Genomic DNA, 18,934 nt, shown 5'->3' with positions numbered 1-18,934 from the left:
GCAGCAGTAATGGCATGTCTGCAAGTCCGAACTCCCAACCTGTTCCATTCCGGCCTGAGTAGGCGTCTGCGTTGGGACATGAAGAAGGGGCATATACAGAGCACGTGCAAAAAGGTTTCATTTGCTGACCTGCACCCTCTGCACGTTTGATCAGCCCTGTTTTGGCGCCATACAGGGAGATTTTGTAGGAAGCGCCAATCTCCAAATCTTAGGGTGATCAGACATCGCTTTAGATGATAAGAGAATGTTATCGAAAGATAATTGGCCGGATAAAGTCGTTTATAGGAGTTGGCTACTGCCCAAGCATGGCTGCGTTTCGCAAGGAGAGCTTTGTCCATGATCAGGCATTTCAGTCTTATAGCTTTTTTAATTGTATTTTTGAAGGCAGTCTGGCTTGGGTTGAGGGCCCAGAGTTCCGCAGCAGACGTTTGTTGGATGTAATCATTTAGGAGGCGGCCATATGTTCCTCCTGGATTGCTCACACTGATTTCATTCCAGACCAAGAATTCCAAGGTGCCAGCTTCTGCCTTCCTGACCAACACAGGATTAGGCTGAAAGTGACTCCCTTTACCACACACTCAGGACCCCTCCCCCTCCCCCACCCACAATCTGTCCTCTCTTCCTCCTCCTCCTCCTCCTTTCCTTCCCTACATGCTGTCTTTTATGAGATCTGGCAGAAATTCAGGAACTTTTGCCTTTCGGAATGGGCAAACCTAGGATTTTAGTCCTCTTTCTTTTGATGGAAATAATGTTGTGATGTGGAAGGTAATGATTTCTTTAAACAGAGGAAGTTTATTTAGCACAGTTACACCATTAAGGCTAAGCACCACAGCTTCAACTGACTCCACAGATACTGAGATAAACAACTATGGAACATAGTGAAACATTATTTGGAACATAATTACATAGTCAACATTCCTCTTGATTAAAGTTACAACAATGAAGCACAAGGCTGACTGCTTATCCATCTTGGGTTTTTACCAATTTAACCTCTTTGCTCCCTAAGAGTCCTTCAAATAGCCATTTTGTATCACATCGCCTATCTGCTTTCCAGCTTGGTGATTGGCTGTGGTTTCAACTTAAATGATGCTTACTTTCATTGTATGACTGGCACAAGAGAACTTCTTGCAGACTATAAAAGGGATTCACACTACTAGTTAAACGTGTTTCAATCCAAGCCAATATCAGTCTTCCAGCATTAACCAATCACTAATTTCTGTCAGCAGGGCTAGTTATCTCCTGCTATCTTGATTACCTGTGGGTGAGAATAATTAATAGAAGGTGTACCCATGGAGTCCCAAGACATAGTGATAACCCTCTTTTTCATACTGTCCCTGAGTGTAAAAGTGGGAAAGATCCTTTAACTTAAATACTGAAGCTCTGTTTGTTTTAAACAATTCTAGACACTCTCCTGGTAATAATTGACCTTTTATGAAGGCGTACCTATTTTTCAAGCCTGAGATATTTTTTGAGTTTTACTTTATTTAGCTACATTGATGTTTCTGTGACCAGTAGGTGCCCCTGGCACATTAGAGATTGCAAAGGACACAGAAGCTTTTTCCTCAACTTTAGGATCAGGGCATGGAACCACCATTAGCCTTAGTCTCTTTCTCATAGGATGCTTCTGCAAGGTTTGTTCTTTCTTTTGAGCTCTGTGGACTGGCCTCTTAGTGGGGGTGATCCTTTAGTATTCCCTGCCCTTAAATTTCATTCACCACAAGTAGGTTGGCATATATTTGGGTTGCTGCCATGATCCTTTTCATATGCTAGAACTGCAAGGCTTATTGGCTTTGAAGCTTTCCTGTCCTCCTATCACCACAAGAGTTTTGCCCTTTAAGGGCAACTATCAAAAAGCAAGGGCACTGATTTGCACAAGCTCTACTGTTTCTTAATTAATCTGTAGAACTAGCCAATGTCTAAGGTGAACTACTACTGCCCTTCTACCTTCCAGAAACCCTTTGTGAGCAGGCGGTCTTAAATCATTCTTGAATGAAAACCAATCAATGTGATTGTTTCCATCCTATCAAGGCATTCAGGGAACTTAGCAGGGGTCATTTTGTTCTCCAAAACAAATGAAAGAATGCTCTGCGCCTTCAGGAAGGTCCATGATCTCTTGCATTGCTTGTGGATCTGTTGCTGATGGTCCTCTAAGAGTGGCTGTCCCCTCCTCTTTACCCTCCACCCGCTTCCCATATTTCCGTACTTTGGTGACCCCTCTTTGTTCTGCTTTCTTACTTTTTTGGATCATATTCTGTTTCCTCCCCTTATTCACTCAGATTAGCCAATTCTTAACGGACATTCTTATGTATGGACATTTGGGGTTACCTGATTTAACATCAGTTTATTCCCCTGGTGACTTAGAATGTTGTGTTTTTTTAAGACTATTTACTTGGTATATTCAGCTAAAATGGCAGTTTAATCCACTTAGATTATTGTTGTTTGCATACAGAAGTAGCTGAGTTCTATACATCCTATCTGGGGTGTTATTGTCCATATCAACTTTTTTCAAATATCTGACCTGTAGAAACAAGAAAACAGGGATGCAAGTATGTAGGACCGATCCACCCTGTATTCTGCAAACGCACCTTTGTCTCTGTCCATATTCAATCGTTTTATTACATCCCTATTGCGACTACAAGATTTCAGTCTGACATTTTGACCTATGATTACAAATAGTTTCATCATTTTATTTTAAAAACTTAATTTGCAGTTTTGTACTACTGAATCATCAAACATGACACCAATTTGGCATTTCTGAGGAAGAGTTTGGAATCATCAGTTAACTGGTAACACAGTAAAGTGACTCGCAGCAACTTATGCTACCATAAGACAAAAGTTACGTCACTCCTTTACTTGTCCTGTCTGTGTTGTTTAGGTATTTGCTCTTCTGGTAAGGTCATACGGATGCATTCGTTCTATCTAAAAATGTCACACAATAGTCACGGCCACGTTGAAGAGGTTTGCATTGTAAATGTGAAGCGCATAGTTGTTTTACAAAGAACATTAGCTTCCACCTTTTTTGTTGAAATCAAATTTAAGAATTTCTGGAGGAGACCAAAATCACATCCTTGTTCATCTTGTAAAAGAATGAAACTGTAGAAAAGCTTGGACCATGAAAATATTGCAACATATTGGTGTGTTATGAAAACTAATCTTACTCAAGACTATTAAATATAGCTGTGCAGGCTCGCTGTGGAAGCCAGACGTAGAATTCATGTTTCTGTTCTATTAAATGAAAGTGATGTGATAAGGCTTGCAGATACCTGTTGTAAATGCGTACACGCTGTGCTGCCTGCCCAGTTAGGCATGCTGTTGGTAATTAATCCTCAAAAGCTCATGTTGATTTATTATCTTTTCCTGGTTTGTTTATTACAGGCAGCTCTGTTTGCAATCCAAAAATTGTTTGAAGAAGAGTATGAACCTAAGCCCATTTTTGTGAGTATTTGTATGCCTATCCAGTGTACTCACCTTGCACGTAGAACAACAGCTCTTAATTCATTGTACAACCAGGTGAAGTTGTAACTGCAACTTCTCTGGTAAAATTAGAAGTCAGAATGGTTTATAGTTGTACTTGCAGCTTGTTATAGCCATGTGTGCTTTGTTACTGACATAATGAAGTGTTTAAAGAAAACAAGTACTACAGGTCAATGGTAGAACCACAACGTGATTGACTTGAAAATACCAGGAAAAATAAACAATTTAGATACAAGATAACTCGTCCAAGGGAATGAAGTATTCTTGACAATGTTCATTTTGGTAATCTGCATTTGACTTTTAAGTTTGATAACAGTAACCATGATGATTGAATGGGAAATGATTTGAAATGTTAGCAAAAACATTTTATTTTTAAAGAAATGCCTAGGTCTCGACGGGGGCGCTCTTCTTCTCTAAAAAGACACTCAGGCATTGGGTATTGACTATAAAGAGACTATGGGTAGAATGGAATTTCTAAATATCATTTTTAGGTCGAGACGACCTATTGCAGTTGAGTCGGCTCTCAACGGAGTCAGGCCTGGGTACGAGCGCCGATTGCACCTCGTGAACGCGCCCCCCCCCCCCCCAGCCGTGCACATCTCTTGCTCCACATTCGGCAGCCACTCACAATCACGCGCGCACCCACAGCCACACTCACGGAAGCACACACACAAACAAACACACACACACAACCCCCTCCCCTCCCCCGTACTTACCTGACGATAGTTAGATCTTACCTATTCAGGACTGCAATTGAAGTCCAGAGGGCAATCCCTGAGTGTAGCTTCTCGTTTTCTGTAGCCGCATGCATCCAGAGTAGACTCCCTCTAGTCTCCTAGGGAACTCCGGGGTGAAATCTGGAGCTGCTTACTAGTTTTGGTCGAGCTAGCGCTGGCGATTCCTGTTAGGATGGGGTGTAAAAAAAGGCGTCAGGAGCTGGCCGCGCGCCGACAAGCGCTGTGAGCGTGTACGGCGCCGGCGTCAGCTTCCCTTGCGTTAGCACAGGATCTGTGCACGAGCCAGCCTACAAGCACAGTGAACGCATGCGGCGGCGTGCGCTTGTTTTACTATCTGCGTGCCTTGCCCGCTTTCATTTTCCTTTTTGTTTAACAATGGCGGCCACCACATCATTCATGGGACGCTGCCCTTGAGGTAAGTGACTATTTCTTCTATTTATTTGTTGTGTTGAGTGTATTTTCACCAGGTCTCTTCCTTGGCCACTTCTCTCGTAGTCGCAGGGTGCCAGGCGGGAGAGTGTTATCTAGGGTCTCTCTCTCTCCCTCGCTTACTCTCACGCTGTCTCTTGGTACAGAGCGGTGAATGTTTCCCCAGGTCTCCCTCTCTCGTCCATGTCTCTTAGTCCTCAGCGGGAGAGTGTTTCTAGAGGTCTTGTTCTCTTGATGTCGGCCGCTCCGTTTCTTCCCTGGCCACTCTGCTCCCAGTTTCTCCAAGTAGTGGGACTGTGCAGCGACTTGAAGACCGTGGGAGTGCAAACAGAAGAAGCCGCAATTCTGGAAGCACTGGCCGCTGCAGCTTCCTGAGGCTCTGGAGTCCGGAGCACACAACGCAGTAGCTAGTTCCTTAGAGCCTATGATGCCTAGAGGGCACAGGTAACCTTTAATGTCTGGTGAACACAGGCCTTTTTAGCACCTTGAAGCTTTCGCTAAGCAGGGAGCACAGGCCACTGTGTTCCTTGAAGCTGCTTTAAGCAAGGAGCACACACCTTGGACAGCTCATTGAAACCCTTGCTGACCATAAAATATACACCGCTGCAGCACAGGCCCCTTAACCCTTGCGCCAGCCCGGGAGCACAAGCCGCTGCAGGCTCCTAGAAGCTCTTGCTTCCTGGAGAGCGCAAACCACGCAGCTTCTTAAATCCAATCCTGCAGAAAGAGCATAGGCTGCTGTGGCTCTTTGAAGATCGTGCTGCCTAGAGAGCCCAGGCTGTGCAGCTCGCTCATGCAGACTTCAGGTCGCAGGCTACACAGCTTCTTGAAGGCCGCGCACCTGCGTGAAGTCACGCAGAGAACATAGGCATCTGCAACTAATTGAAACCATTGCTGCCAACAAATCACCCTCCGTGGCCAGGCAGCACAGGCCAGTGAAGCCCTTGCTGCCAGGAGAGCACCAAACATTTGCAATGCATTAGGTCTCGCATTTGCAAGAGTTTGAGCTATTGGCATTGTAAATGACAATGCCTTTTATTTATGTGTTTTGAAAACCTGCGAGTAGTGCGTAAATACGCACTTAAACACATAAATAAGTTATTGTCATTTACAGTGCCAACAGCTTAAACTCTCACAAATGCGAGACCTGTTGCATATGCTTGATGTTATTTTGGCATAATGCAGTCGCCTAAAGCATGCATGTCCTAGAACACTACTCTTTTCTGGGGATCCTGATCTTGAATAAAGAAGTACTTAATAACATGTTTCAATATGGTTTACTTTGCAACACAGGGGCTCCAATAAGAGGTTCGTTTTTGCAACTTTCAACCAAAAGCATAAGAGTTATTCAGTATCTATTGTTTTGTGTGGGTTGCGAGTGGGTGTGTACATGTTCTTGTCCCACAGTAGAAGACAAATGAAGTGTCCACGTCGTTGCCGGTCTGTACATTCTTCATCTCAGTGTCCATGTAATCAGTTTCAAGACAATCCCTATCCCTGTAAGCATGATACTTTGTCTAAGTACTTACTGATCTGGCGTTTGTGGATTCCATGTCTTAGTGCAAGATCACATCTACTAGCATTCCTGTCCCCATCTCTGCCCCCCTGTGTAAAATGACCAAGATGTTTTGTCTTTGGAACACCACGTCATTGATCTAAGTAAATCCATGTTGGCACTCCTTTGCTCCATTACCTGCGTCTCCATCTCAAAGGCAGTTACCCACAATCCTAAATAAAGTACATGCCCTCCCCGTCACAGTGTACAAGTGCACTATCCAAACTCTTCCCAATCGTAGTGTAAGAGTGACTGATATTGATAAGGTATATTTATGAAGTAGAATGGGAGGCTGCCTGTGTCAGGAGACTGATTAAAGGGCACTGTTTATTTTAAGGGGAGTACGGATACCTGAATGCATGTAGACAACCAAAATAGGTGTTTGCCAGGTTTGCACCAGGAGGATGCTGCCACTTAGATACTCGTGTAGTGCGTCCAGGTACCGGCTGGAGATGAGCCAGCAATCTAGACCGCAAGTGCTACAGGAAGTAACTTACCTGACAAATGAGGCGATATCGGCACCACTGAGGAAAATGCAGACATTTGAAGAACAATCCCTTCATTCCAATGAACCTGCATCAGAACCTTAGGGAACAAGGCGGGAAGGACTAGGTCCGTGGGACCACAGTGTCCTGATGGAATACAGTGAATGGTTCTGAAATGCAAAGGCCTTGCAGTTTGCTTATGCATCCATTTGACATACCAGAAACTTAAGAAAGGAGGCTTCTCGGAGAGCAGCTTCTGAAGAGGAGTGTGTAAGAGAAAAAAAAAACATTGTAAGACTACTCTTGGCTAGAGGCAAGTTTACAAAGTCAAACATGAGAAAACTAAGAAAGGTAAAGATGTATTTTACAACCATGGAAGGGATGGAAGGACCATCCATGGCATGCTCATATGTGGCACAAACCTTTGAAGAAGCTATTTTTCAGGCAGTTTCCAATACCGTCACTACGTGGCAGGATACACGAAGAATGACAAAGCCAGGGCAAGGAACCAACGAGAATTTGAATGAACAGTGCAATATCAGAACTACAGGCATAGCCGTGATCTTCCTGCCTCTAGTTTTGCAGTACTCCAGGACAAGTAACTGAGTTTTTTCGCAGATAACAATTAGTGCTACTAATAGTCTACATTTTTTAGCAGTATTGATTTTAAGTCTGTTCTTCTGATACACTAGCATAATCCTGGTTATGTGAATGCCTAGTGTTCAATGAATCAATCCTTGAACTGTAAAAATGCATTCCCTCACAAAGTGAACAAGTAAATGTCAGAATAGCGGAGGAGTTGGCCCGCCCCTCCCTCCCGCATGCACTGGCGCAGCACCAGTTCCCAGGATGGGGAGCGCAGATGCGGAGCAGCGGAGTTATCTTCTGCTTGACTTGGTGGAGGGTTTACGTCAGGGACTTATTACAGAGAGACGATCCAGGCCAGATTTGGCCAAGCTCTGAAGTCCAGTGATCTACAGCAAGAGAACAAATCTCGTCCTCAAAGTAAACAGCTGCTCTTCAGAGACCAAGAGCCTTAGGTCCTTATTTAATACATGTTTGCAGTTAGCAAAAACCAATAGAAAGTGTAATACATTGTCTAAATTGCAGAAAGTTTTATTTATAAGGGTTGGGTTTTGTAAAACAAATGCACTTGAGCTGCTTGCTAAACATATTTTTAAACTAATATACGGCAAGATTGTTTTGACAGAATAGTTTAAAATCCTTACAAATGTAGGCTTCGTAGCTTAAAGCATCGTGCGCTCTCTCCTCCTTACTGGCAAGAGCAGTGACTCTAAAACCGTTTTTCCTTGCCCAGAGCCCCGCTCTCTCTACAGCACACAAATGGCCCTTCAAGACAATGTGCACAAACTGAACTGATTGAACATGCCCCATGTTAAGCTCCTGGTAACACGCCTCCTACCCAATGCTTCAAGTTCCAGAGACCACAGCAATTTGATGTTTAAATGAGTTGAAATCTTCCGCCCTTTTATTTCCTTAGTAGTTATTTACTTTTAAAGGCAATGAGTGTGTGGCACAGATGTTAGGAGGTTCGCTTCTTTCATAAAATAAATCTAATGATGTACAGCAGGTACCCTGAAATGCCAGCACGGAGCCCGAAAACACCTGTTAATAAATACCTTAGACTGGTAAAAAACCCTGACCTAAGCCACACACCTGTAAAGGGCTTCATATTAAATGCTGAGGGTGCATTTTAACATTAACCAAGCTAATACAGGATCAACTTTGTCTTAGCTGATTCCTTAAAGACTGGCTCCAAGACAGCTTAGAAAGGCACATAGCAAGCACAGAAATCAGAGCAACCTATTTGCATACACTTGAAGTAGGGACCACTGAACCAAAGCCTAGCAGATGAAAATCAACAAGTTGGCCTGTGAAGCTTACAGATTGTGAGGAAATCTAAAGGAACTACGACCCTCTGGGAACGCACAAACCCTTCTAGAGGTTCTGCCCTAAAAGGCCCAATGGTAACTCTTTTTCGATTTTATGCGGAGCTGCATTCCTTTGTGCCAAGGACTCTTGGTTTATTACAAAAGATGCCCCACCTTGTCCCGCCAAACACTCCACTCCCACTGTAGGTGTTCTAACACCATAGCAGAAGCCACAGTAAAGTTGTTGAGCAGCCTTTCAATTGGGATAAGAGTTAACCCATGGGATCTTAAAGCAAAACTGGGGGGGAGCCTTGCTAAGCAAACCAGTCTGACTCAATTTTGAGCTCTCATTTCTTCAGATTTCTTAAAGCACTTATTTGGGGTGCGCAGGGAGTTATGTTTGAATTTGCAGATCCCAGGTAGGTGTGTGCATGCTTACTTATTATAGGATCAAACACACCTTTTTTCCTCTGCCACATCATGGAATCTTTTGGCTTCACGACTCTCAGTTTTTTAATAATTAACACAAAAATGTCTACAAAAACCACTCTTACTCTTCTCGTTCATCTCCTCTCTTGGCACCACCACCCCACTTCCCTCCATTCCGTAAGCCAACTACTCGGCTTGAAGGGTCTGGGATCCATTGCTTTTCTGCAGTCAGCAACTTGATCAATCTTCTGCCAGAACCTTATCTCGCCTCAGTAGTCTAAATTTCCCCTGAAGGTAAATCCCGCTAACTTTGGCAGCCAAGGAAGTGCCTAGGCAATACCGGCGAGTAGCTCTCCATTACCAGCCAAGGACTCTCCATCGCTTCCTTCAGTCTAGGATCGGGGGCCAGCTGCGCCCAGGCTCTCTGACTGCAGTACTTCAATCACTTCTGGTAACCACAAAGGTATCCTTTGTATAGTGGGAGAAAGGTGCCTTGAATGGCACCACAGCTCTGCGAGGACGCTCTTCCCCAAACTGGGGCACCGTTTGTGGGTTGAGGGCAGATATCGGGGTCTGGGTCAGGCATAATGATGCTAGCAGCTCCTTGTTAGAGTCTAACCTCCCCATAACCAGTGTCGTATCCACATCCCTTCCCCCGCATCTTTCCTTTTCATGTAAGTGCCGTGCCCACCCCAGCGACTCAAGACTACCCCCATGTTAGACTGTACCCAATTGCTAGTAATGGACTCCCACTGGCGCTTAATAGGACGAAAAACTGACCTACTGATGACCCCAGTTACTCGTTGGTGCGAGAAAGTGACCCCAAGACACACCAAATTGCTGGCACTGGCAAGACCTGCAACCGTAGGCCTGCCCAACCCAGCAAAATGGTCTCGGCTGATCACAGCAGCACTTTGCACACTGTTTTTAGTCACGTCACTACTGTATTTTCGTCAAATTCGAAATTACATCAATGGAAACACAAGCACCCCACCCCCTTCATACTGAACTGAAATAACCTGCTCATCAAGTACCCAACATTTATTTTCTACTTGTTTTGTGTTGTGGTCAAAGGGTTTAGTCACGTTATAATGGGCTAGATTCTGCTGGTTTCCTCCCAGCACCAAGACGTGATTTTCTCACATTTTAACAGAGATATCTCATTTGTGGTTGAGGCTTTTGGTGATATTTGGCTACCCCAGTTGTCGTTTAGATGGTTGTGAATCTGTGTCCCAGCGGTCTAATGCACACCTTCAATAGTGGTGGTGTAAAGGAGGATTCGAGCGCCTGGATACCCTCTCGGGTGACAAGCAGCGCTCTATAAATGTTTCTTGAGTGATTGACCTCCACGTGTCCCCTTATTAGAGAGTGATCCCAGAGATCTAACTATACACCTGTGTGCTTCGGTCAGAGTAGAAGAACTAGATATCTTTTTAAAGGCAATTTCAAATACCCGTGCCCATTCTCTATCTTAAGATGAACAGTGGTCCGCTGCATCGTATGTTTAGACGTCAGTGGCAGTGTCTGCAGCAAAGCCTGTGCTTGCTTCACATGATGGTGCAGACTACTTCTGTGCTGCATAGTTCACTCGGCAGCCTGTTGCTACGTTATCACGTGCTTAATGCCAACATCTGCACTGTCAATTTGGTCCACCCAAATGGGTTAATTTCTGTACTGGGTGTTCATTCCTTCTCATTTTGTGTAGTGATCTTAACGCTTCATTGTTTGTGGGGGTGTTTTTCATTTTTAGCTTTGGCATTAAACAAGACATTTTGGCAATTTATCCATTGGTCTATTAATGTGTGGTTGACGTTTTTTTCCACCCACCACATCATACAGCGTAGGGCACAGTCCGCTCACGTCAGCCATTGGCTTTTTAGTTTTTGACCTAGCGTACACTGCGCAGCAGTGTTGGCGCAGGCTGAGATTTTGTTATCTCAATACTGTGTACTTTAACCCGCCCCTTCTTCCATTGGATAGCTCCATAAATGGAGGCTAGCCATTGGAAGAGATGGGTGTCAATTACTCTTTCCCCCGGCTGGATGCGATTCGTGGGCGTTTCTGTGTCCTTTTTTAAGTCCCGCTCCTTTTTTCGTCATGGCATTCTGTGGGCGTTTGTATACTTCTTTATCCAGCTGTGGCCAGGCCCTGCATGGCCGCTATTCCCCCCCCCCTCGCCTCCCGATTGGCGACACCGCCCGGGCGAGTGGCACAGCCCGCACCGGCCCGAGCCCTGCTCTGATAACATGAACAAATCGGCATTTAGTTTGTTTTTGAGCTCGCGGTGCTCTCAGGATCACGCAATGTGTAGAAGTGGGGGAGCCGAGATTTTACACCGGCTGGATCCGATTCGTGGGCGTTTGTGTCTTTTTTAAGTCCCGCCCCTTTTTTCGTCATGGCATTCTGTGGTTATTATTCAGTGAATGTGTTCATGTATTTATTGGCGCCTAATTGAAGATGCTGTGGGGTTGTGCTGCATCCTCAGCTCTGAACTGTGACCGGGCAGTCCAGAAGATTTGAGAAAAAGACTTAAGCTGGAGCTGAGCCTCTCCAACACACAGCGCCAAAAACTGAGCGAGAGTCAAAAATACCATATGTACTAATCACTATAAACATGGCTGCCATATTGAAATAGTCTTTCTTGGGTGTCGCTAATTCGAAACATGATAACGCTTATTCAAATCATATGCCCATTAGGGATTTATGTGATCTTTTTTTATTATTTTTCAGCCCGTGGCAGTACGAAGAAGAAATGCACCATTGTTTCGTTCTTGCAGTTCACATGCCTCTTTTATCATCTAAAATACATTAGTGTTCTTACGTTGCCACTTTAAACATAAACATTAGGCCATAGCGCCTGGTTTATTGCTGTGCTTTTTGTAAAATTCACTCCCCCCCCTGCACCACACGCCTTACTGATTCTGGCTGGAGTCGCCTCCCTGCATTTCTTCGTGGGGGCACTTCCGGTCGCCCTGCTGGAAGAGCGGTTAGCGCTCTAGTGCTCTACTTCCTGAAGGCTACTTAGCCCTCGCAAGAGCTCGGGCGCGCAGCGATCGCGCGCAGCCCCGCCGAAGACCCGCCAAAGAGCTGCCCGTCTGCGCCCGTCCGCGCTAAGGCAGCGCCATGCGCCAGTCCCCCTGGTTTGTTCTTGCTATCGGTCTATTATTATTTTGTAAGATGTGTTATTCTAAAGCGGAACTGCTTGATCTACAGCACTCCACCTGCACTTGTGCCAGACGCAACCCAGCCCACATGCGTCATCCTGTACTACACCCCTCTCAACTTTGCTCCTCTAGGAATATCACACCCAATCCCGCCAAGATCCACACTCTCAGGATAGGTCATATTAATGTGCGATCTGTGCATAAACACCACTCTGAAATTTCTGACCTCCTGACTGACCACTCGCTCGATGCCTTGTTCATGACGGAGACGTGGCTTCTCGATGAAATGGACTCGGTTTGCAACCTGGCGACGCCCACAGGTTATACCATTCACACTGTGAATAGAGGCACGAGAGGGGGGGGCTTGGCTCTAATAATCAAATCCCATCTTGACTGCCTGTTTAGCAAAACTGATATTAAGGGCTGCGAAAGTGCGCGTTTTTCGATCAAAGCTAACCCTCAGTTCTGCGCAACGGGGCTTCTAATCTATAGACCCCCTGGTGCAGACACTCCATTCATTAGCTCACTCCTACAGTTTCTAGACGTCAACATCCTTAAATCTGCTAACTTTACAATCATGGGTGACCTTAATTTACATCTTGATAAGGACTCCGAACCCAAAATGTCCACCTTTCTTGCTGATCTCGCGGCCTTCCAACTCACTCAATTTGTGAAGGGCCCCACTCACACAGCGGGCCATCTTCTTGACCCCATTTTCTCCAATATCACGAGCTGCTCCGCAGGCACGCCGATCCCCATGACCTGGTCCGATCATTGTTTAGTAACTCTGTCCATCCCGTGCAATTTGAGATCTGTCGCGGCACCTACTCCCTCAGTCCTGAAACGGCCATGGAGAAAGCTTCATCTTGAAGACCTACACAATCTTCTGGTATTAAATCCTCCACCCCTTACCGAAGATTTAGATGTAAGCTATGACCAGTTCTGTCTATGGATCACTCAGGCTCTTGATACCCTGATCCCGGCCAGATGTTGTAAAGCTCGCACCCATACTGCTAGCCCTTGGTATAACTTCGAACTAGCTAGCCTGAAAAAGGAATGCAAAAAGGCAGAGAGGGCATGGAGGAAGAACTACGATGTCAATCTAAAACTAGACTATGTCATGCTCCAAAAAACCTACCATCGTAAGATCTGCAGAATAAGGGCGGCATATTATGCCAAGGAAATTAATAACAGCCTTAACACCTCGAAAGCTGTATTTAAAATCTTGAAAGATCTCACCGCAAAGAAAACTGTTAACACCACTATCACTTCCCCTGACCTCTGTAACAACATGGCCAATTTCTTCACCAACAAGATCCTGAAAATCTACGACTCCTTTCCCAAAGGCCCGCAGCCAGTTGCTATCTTTGATCCTACTAGGCCTTCTCTCTCCTCTTTTCCCGCGCTTGAGCGAGAGAGTTTCCTAAAAATCTGCAAAAAGATTAAATCAGGCTCTCCGGCAGATCCCCTTAAACCGGATACCTTTTGCGAAGCCCATGAATCTATCACTGAGCACATCCGAGAAATCATCAATCGGTCCCTTCTGACCGCTAAAGTTCCCTCCAAGTGGAAGCAGGCCTGGGTTTCTCCCATTCTGAAAAAACCCACCCTAGACCCCTCGCTTCCTGAGAACTTTAGACCTATCTCCCTGCTTCCCTGGCCTGCCAAAATCATCGAGGCACACGTCAACAATATTCTGACAGATTTCCTCCTTACCAATAACATCTTGGATGACTCTCAACACGGGTTTAGAGCTGGTCATAGCACCGAGACCGCCTTGCTCAGTGTTTCAGAGGACCTCCGTACCATCCTAGACACCGGAGGCACGGCAGCACTGGTCCTGTTGGACCTCAGTGCTGCCTTTGACACGGTGTCACACGAGGTCCTCTTGTCGAGATTGGAGGAGATTGGGATCACAGGGCCAGCGCTGGAATGGTTTAGAGACTTCCTTTTCAACAGGTCTTTTAGAGTCTCTACCCCTCCTTACATCTCTGAGGAACATAACATTGGACAGGGAGTGCCGCAAGGCTCTTCCCTGAGCCCCACCCTGTTCAATGTATATGTCCGCCCCCTGGCAGAGGTAGCTAGAAGAAATGGACTTGCCCTGGTTTCCTACGCCGACGATACCCAGTTGGTGGTGTCACTTAATGACAACAGTGGTCTGGAGGCTGAACACTTCAAACAGACACTCACTGACATCACCAACTGGATGACGGCGAATTTTCTCCAACTAAACGCCGGGAAAACGGAGATTCTCCTCCTGGGCAAAAACACCTCGTCCTGGGGTGGCAACTGGTGGCCGGATGTGCTAGGCCCTCCCCCTACGCCTAAGGAATGTGTCAAAAACCTGGGAGTTTGGGTGGACTCTGCTTTAAAGTTCACGCACCACACCAAAAAAGTTGCCGCCACATGCTTTGGCGTCTTGCGTAACATCAGGCCCATTCTGAAGTTCTTTGATTGTCGCACGCGCCAACTTATCGTCCAGGCGACCATTCTCTCCAGACTGGACTAGGCGAGCTCCCTTTTATTGGGAGCGAATCTAGCTGAAATCACTAGATTGCAAAGAGTTCAGAATGCGGCCGCCAGGGCTCTGGTTGGTCTCCCGCGCCACTCCTCTATATCGGGAACCTTGAAGAAACTGCACTGGCTCCCGGTGGGCAAAAGGGTCCAGTTCAAAGCATTGTGCTTCGCTTTCAAAATTCTTAAAACCTCCTCCCCCCCAATGCTTCGCCCACTTCTGTCAGAGTACATCCCTAGAAGATTGCTCCGGTCAGAGGGGCAGCATCTTGCGATTGTCCCCCGCACCAGACTGGCTAGAGTGGGCGGCCGCTCTTTCAGTTTCCTAGCGGCCAAGCTATGGAATAGTCTCCCTGTAGCTATCCGCAGGATTCAGGATCTCTTAGTCTTCAGAAAGGCTATCAAAACACACCTCTTTCAACAATAGTTCCCTCCTTAGCGTCTCCACCTCACTGTACTCTGTCCTTCCGCAGCGCCGGGACGCCCCTTTGCTGAGGCAGCCGTGCGCTATATAAATCACTATAGCATAGCATAGCATAGCATATTGTACTCTAGTAGAAAGTTCCTTCCTCGTAGCCACTGCCCTCGGTTAACGTACACACATTTATTTTTAGAAAAGATGTGGATGCAGCACCATTTTGTTATTTAATTTGAGAGGTGGCAGTGCTAGAATATCTCTTCAAGTGTAGTCCTGTAAGATATTAGAAAGTCACTGAAATGTGGTATCAGCATTTTCAGCACGTGCTGCAGGCAGAGAGCTGGAGTAGACTGGCTGCTCCCCGGCATGGTTATTCCTCGTAGACTAGAGAAGAACGTGTTAATAAAATCAAGCATTGGCGAAGCCCATAGGTCTGGCGTTGCTTCCAACCTTTTGTTTTTGCGCTTACTTTTTTTGTTGGGTTTTGTTAAACTTTATTTAGATAACCCTTTTTGCTTCATCGATCTTGTTAATAAAAAGCCTACACCGAGCCACTAGTCGCTGAGATTACAGGACCTTACTTTTTCTAAATTAGTGCACATTGTGCAGGAGCTCTCAGTGAAGTTAGCCAATGGCTGAAGTGGGCTAACAAGTTGCACTATGCTGTACCAGTAGTGAATGAAAGAAAAATGGGAATGACACAAAATTAGATCAATGCACGAAGGTGACTGGTTTAAGGCACCACTAAGCAAGGCCTCCTTGAATTATGTGGCGGAGGAGGACCAAATTTTGCGACATAGTTGACTAAGTTAGGCAGCCAGAAAAGCTATTGGCAATGTAAATGACAAAGCCATTTATTTATCTGTTTTCAAAACCAACACATAAATAAGAAATGTGTCATTTACAATGCCAATAGCTCTAACGTTTGCAAAGGCGAGACCGTTGCATTGTAAATGCTTGTTAGTCATTGCTATTAGCTTTTTCTACTACCTGTGGAAGGTGACTTGGTAAGTGGCTGTCCCACCATTTAAAGGGGAATTGTGTGGCTACCACACACAAAGGTTGTTTGTTGCTTGATAGTATTGTTACTCCTCTGTGACTCATTTTTCAAACTAAGATTTCTAACAAGTATAGAAACGATATGGTACGAAATTGTCTATAAATGCAAGTAAGAAAGTACAGCTGGGGTAGTTTATACTACTGTTCTTCCAAATTAATTTAACCTGAAAACGCTTGATAACTTTTTTATAAATATATATTTCAGATTTCAGGCACAATTGTGGATAAAAGTGGACGTACTCTTTCCGGCCAAACTGGCGAGGCATTTGTCATTAGTGTATCCCATGCTGAACCTTTATGGTAAGAAACATGTTTTATTTAACATGTGAGGCCTGTATAATATTGACTTGAAATTAAGGAAGGTATACAAATTCAAGATAAAGGTTTGTTCCCAGTTAAATTCCCAACTCTAAGCTTATCTCTGTTTAAGATCAAGCTGAAAAACCAGCAAACATTGGCAAAGCCAGTTAGTCTGCCTTGGTGAGCATTCCATTTTGTATGTATATTTTTTCCAAACATAAATGGAATATGTAAAAAAATAAATTGGTGGAAATATAAAGGAGGAGCCCGGCATCCCAGGACTTGCACTGAAGTTCACTTCTTTTATGGCAGATGTGCACCTGTGGTCAGGTAAATGCTGTTACTCACCTTGCAGCGAATGCCAGTGGATGAATTTGGCTGACCTACGTACCCATGCTGAATGCTTTGGGAGGTGGAAACGGAATGTGAATGACTCTTGAACAGATCAATGGATGGAAAGTGCTGACTGACCCTATATTTATGCATACATGTTTGTATTGTTAGTATTTCATTTTTGGGAAACATGAGGTTGGCAAAAGTTGCTAAAGCTGTCTTTAGGCTAGAACTAAAAGTACAACATATTAAACAGCCAGTTGAGTACAGGATTACATTATGTGTGATATATGTGACATACATATAATGTAATTGTGATATATGTGGAAGTTTGAGTGAAGGAAAGTAGAGGATAATAGGTAAATATAGATTCTAAGGAGCACATGTGTTGCCGAACAAGTCAATTTTGTAGCTCTTTTTGTAGTATTTGTAAATTATGATTAATTTCAGTAAAGAAACCAGGTATATCTCCACGTTCCAAATCCCTAATCGATATTATCAAGGCATTTAACAAATATTTTTCTCTCAGCTGTAGGCAAGTCTTAAAATAGATACTTTAGATTGCCACGCATAAAAAGCCTCATGTTCTTGTCATGTGTAGCTGTAGATAAACTTGCTGTTCAGACTCTTGCATCTAGTGTTGAGCTAGAACTTTTGCAAATTGATTTTTTTCAAAGAAGCCTATCAAGTCACCAGGTATAGTGACTCCACCCATTACCGATAATGCGCATGGGCATAGCCTTCATTGTTAGATTTGTTTTCACCATTGTCTGGTTCAAACGTGTCCCTTTGAGCTCTGCTTCATTGTCGCGTGGTGTGCTCGTCGGGCCCACTTAGATCCTTCCTAATTGTTGGACAAATTAACAGTGCATTTCACCGTCGGTTCCAACCGTCGTGTACCCTAGAATGTAGCTGTGATGGAAAGAATTCAATTCCGCTGCTGCCTCAAGTGTCGAGCAAAATACCAGAGGACAGACCTCCATCAAGTGTGTACCCTCGGTCTGTCCCTGAACCACCAGGAGGCCTCCTGCTTGGCGTGTCTCCCCTTCCGGAACAAAAAGAGTCTCCTGTTTTCGGGAGTTGGGCGTCGCCTCAGCTTTGATGGCGCAACACTGAGCAGGCAACACTCCGGACCTATTCAGACAACAGGGCACAGAGGGCAAGCAGCAGCCATAGACTTCCGATGCAGAGCATATGTTGAAGATAGAGGAAAATTCCAGCTCCAACGTCAAAGTGGACAAGACTCTACCTGCACGGTATCCAGCGATGAAAATGTGTGTACTGACATACCGCCTGTCGCCCCTCAACACTACTTAGAAGCCAAGCATCTCCCTCTGGGTCGAGCTCACAGGCCCATCATAAGGCCTCCGGTCTGCCACTGCCACTGCCACAAGGCCATAATCAGATGAACTGCTCTGTCGGATCTGATGTCTGTCCATTTCTTGGCACCAAGTTATGAAGGGCAGCGATATCCTTGTCCCCCAAACCTGCAGCATCAGTCCGTAAGCTGCTTTACATTTTACTTAGTTGCACACTACCGCCTAGGAGGCCAGATCCAGCACTTTCTCCAGTGATGGTGAAGGATAGTTTCTGACAGATGAGCTCTCTGTATCGTTCAATGGGACCATTTAATTTCTCAATTTTCAGAAGAGCACCTGGTCCTTTCGTTGCAAGAGGTGCAGGCTGTCTTGTCCAAGGGGGCCATCGAGAGTGTTGCAGCCTCGGAAATTGGGACTAGTCGTTACTACTGCTAGTTTCACCTGCAGGAGAAGAACAGAAGCCTTCGCCCTAGTTCATATCTCCACCTTGTGAATGTGCAGAAGGACATACTCAAGATGCGCACACTGGACCAGGTTCCTTTTGCCCTTGATCTTGGCAACTCAGTTGAAGCCCTGGACCTGCAAGACCCATATTTTAATATACCCAACCTGCAGTCGCACATATTTTACCTGTGGTTGAAGATAGGCATTTTCAATTTAACATGCTATCCTTCGGCCTCATCAGTGGCCTTTGGGTGTTAACGAAAAGTGTGGTATAGGTCACTGCACACCTTTTTGGAGGTTGGGGATTCCAATTTTCCCCTACCTGAATGACTGGCTGTGAAGGAAGGGTTGTCTTTCTCAGTCATAGACCACTTCAAGA

The 18,934-nt window shown here is 45.2% G+C and overlaps 1 protein-coding gene across 1 annotated transcript in view; it reads left to right on the top strand.

Moving 5' to 3' along the window:
- MTR (5-methyltetrahydrofolate-homocysteine methyltransferase) overlaps positions 1-18,934 on the top strand; it is a 585,842-nt gene that overhangs the window by 136,791 nt on the left and 430,117 nt on the right. Inside the window, exons 7-8 of the mRNA XM_086926839.1 lie at positions 3,376-3,435; positions 16,365-16,459. Coding sequence (XP_086782965.1) covers positions 3,376-3,435; positions 16,365-16,459 — 155 coding nt within the window. The remainder of the gene's footprint in view (positions 1-3,375; positions 3,436-16,364; positions 16,460-18,934) is intronic.

The sequence above is a fragment of the Lissotriton vulgaris genome, chromosome 6 (assembly GCF_964263255.1).
Source record: "Lissotriton vulgaris chromosome 6, aLisVul1.2, whole genome shotgun sequence".
Classification (NCBI taxonomy): domain Eukaryota; kingdom Metazoa; phylum Chordata; class Amphibia; order Caudata; family Salamandridae; genus Lissotriton; species Lissotriton vulgaris.
The sequence above is the reverse complement of the archived record's forward strand: the minus strand, read 5'-3'. Positions and strand labels throughout refer to the sequence as shown.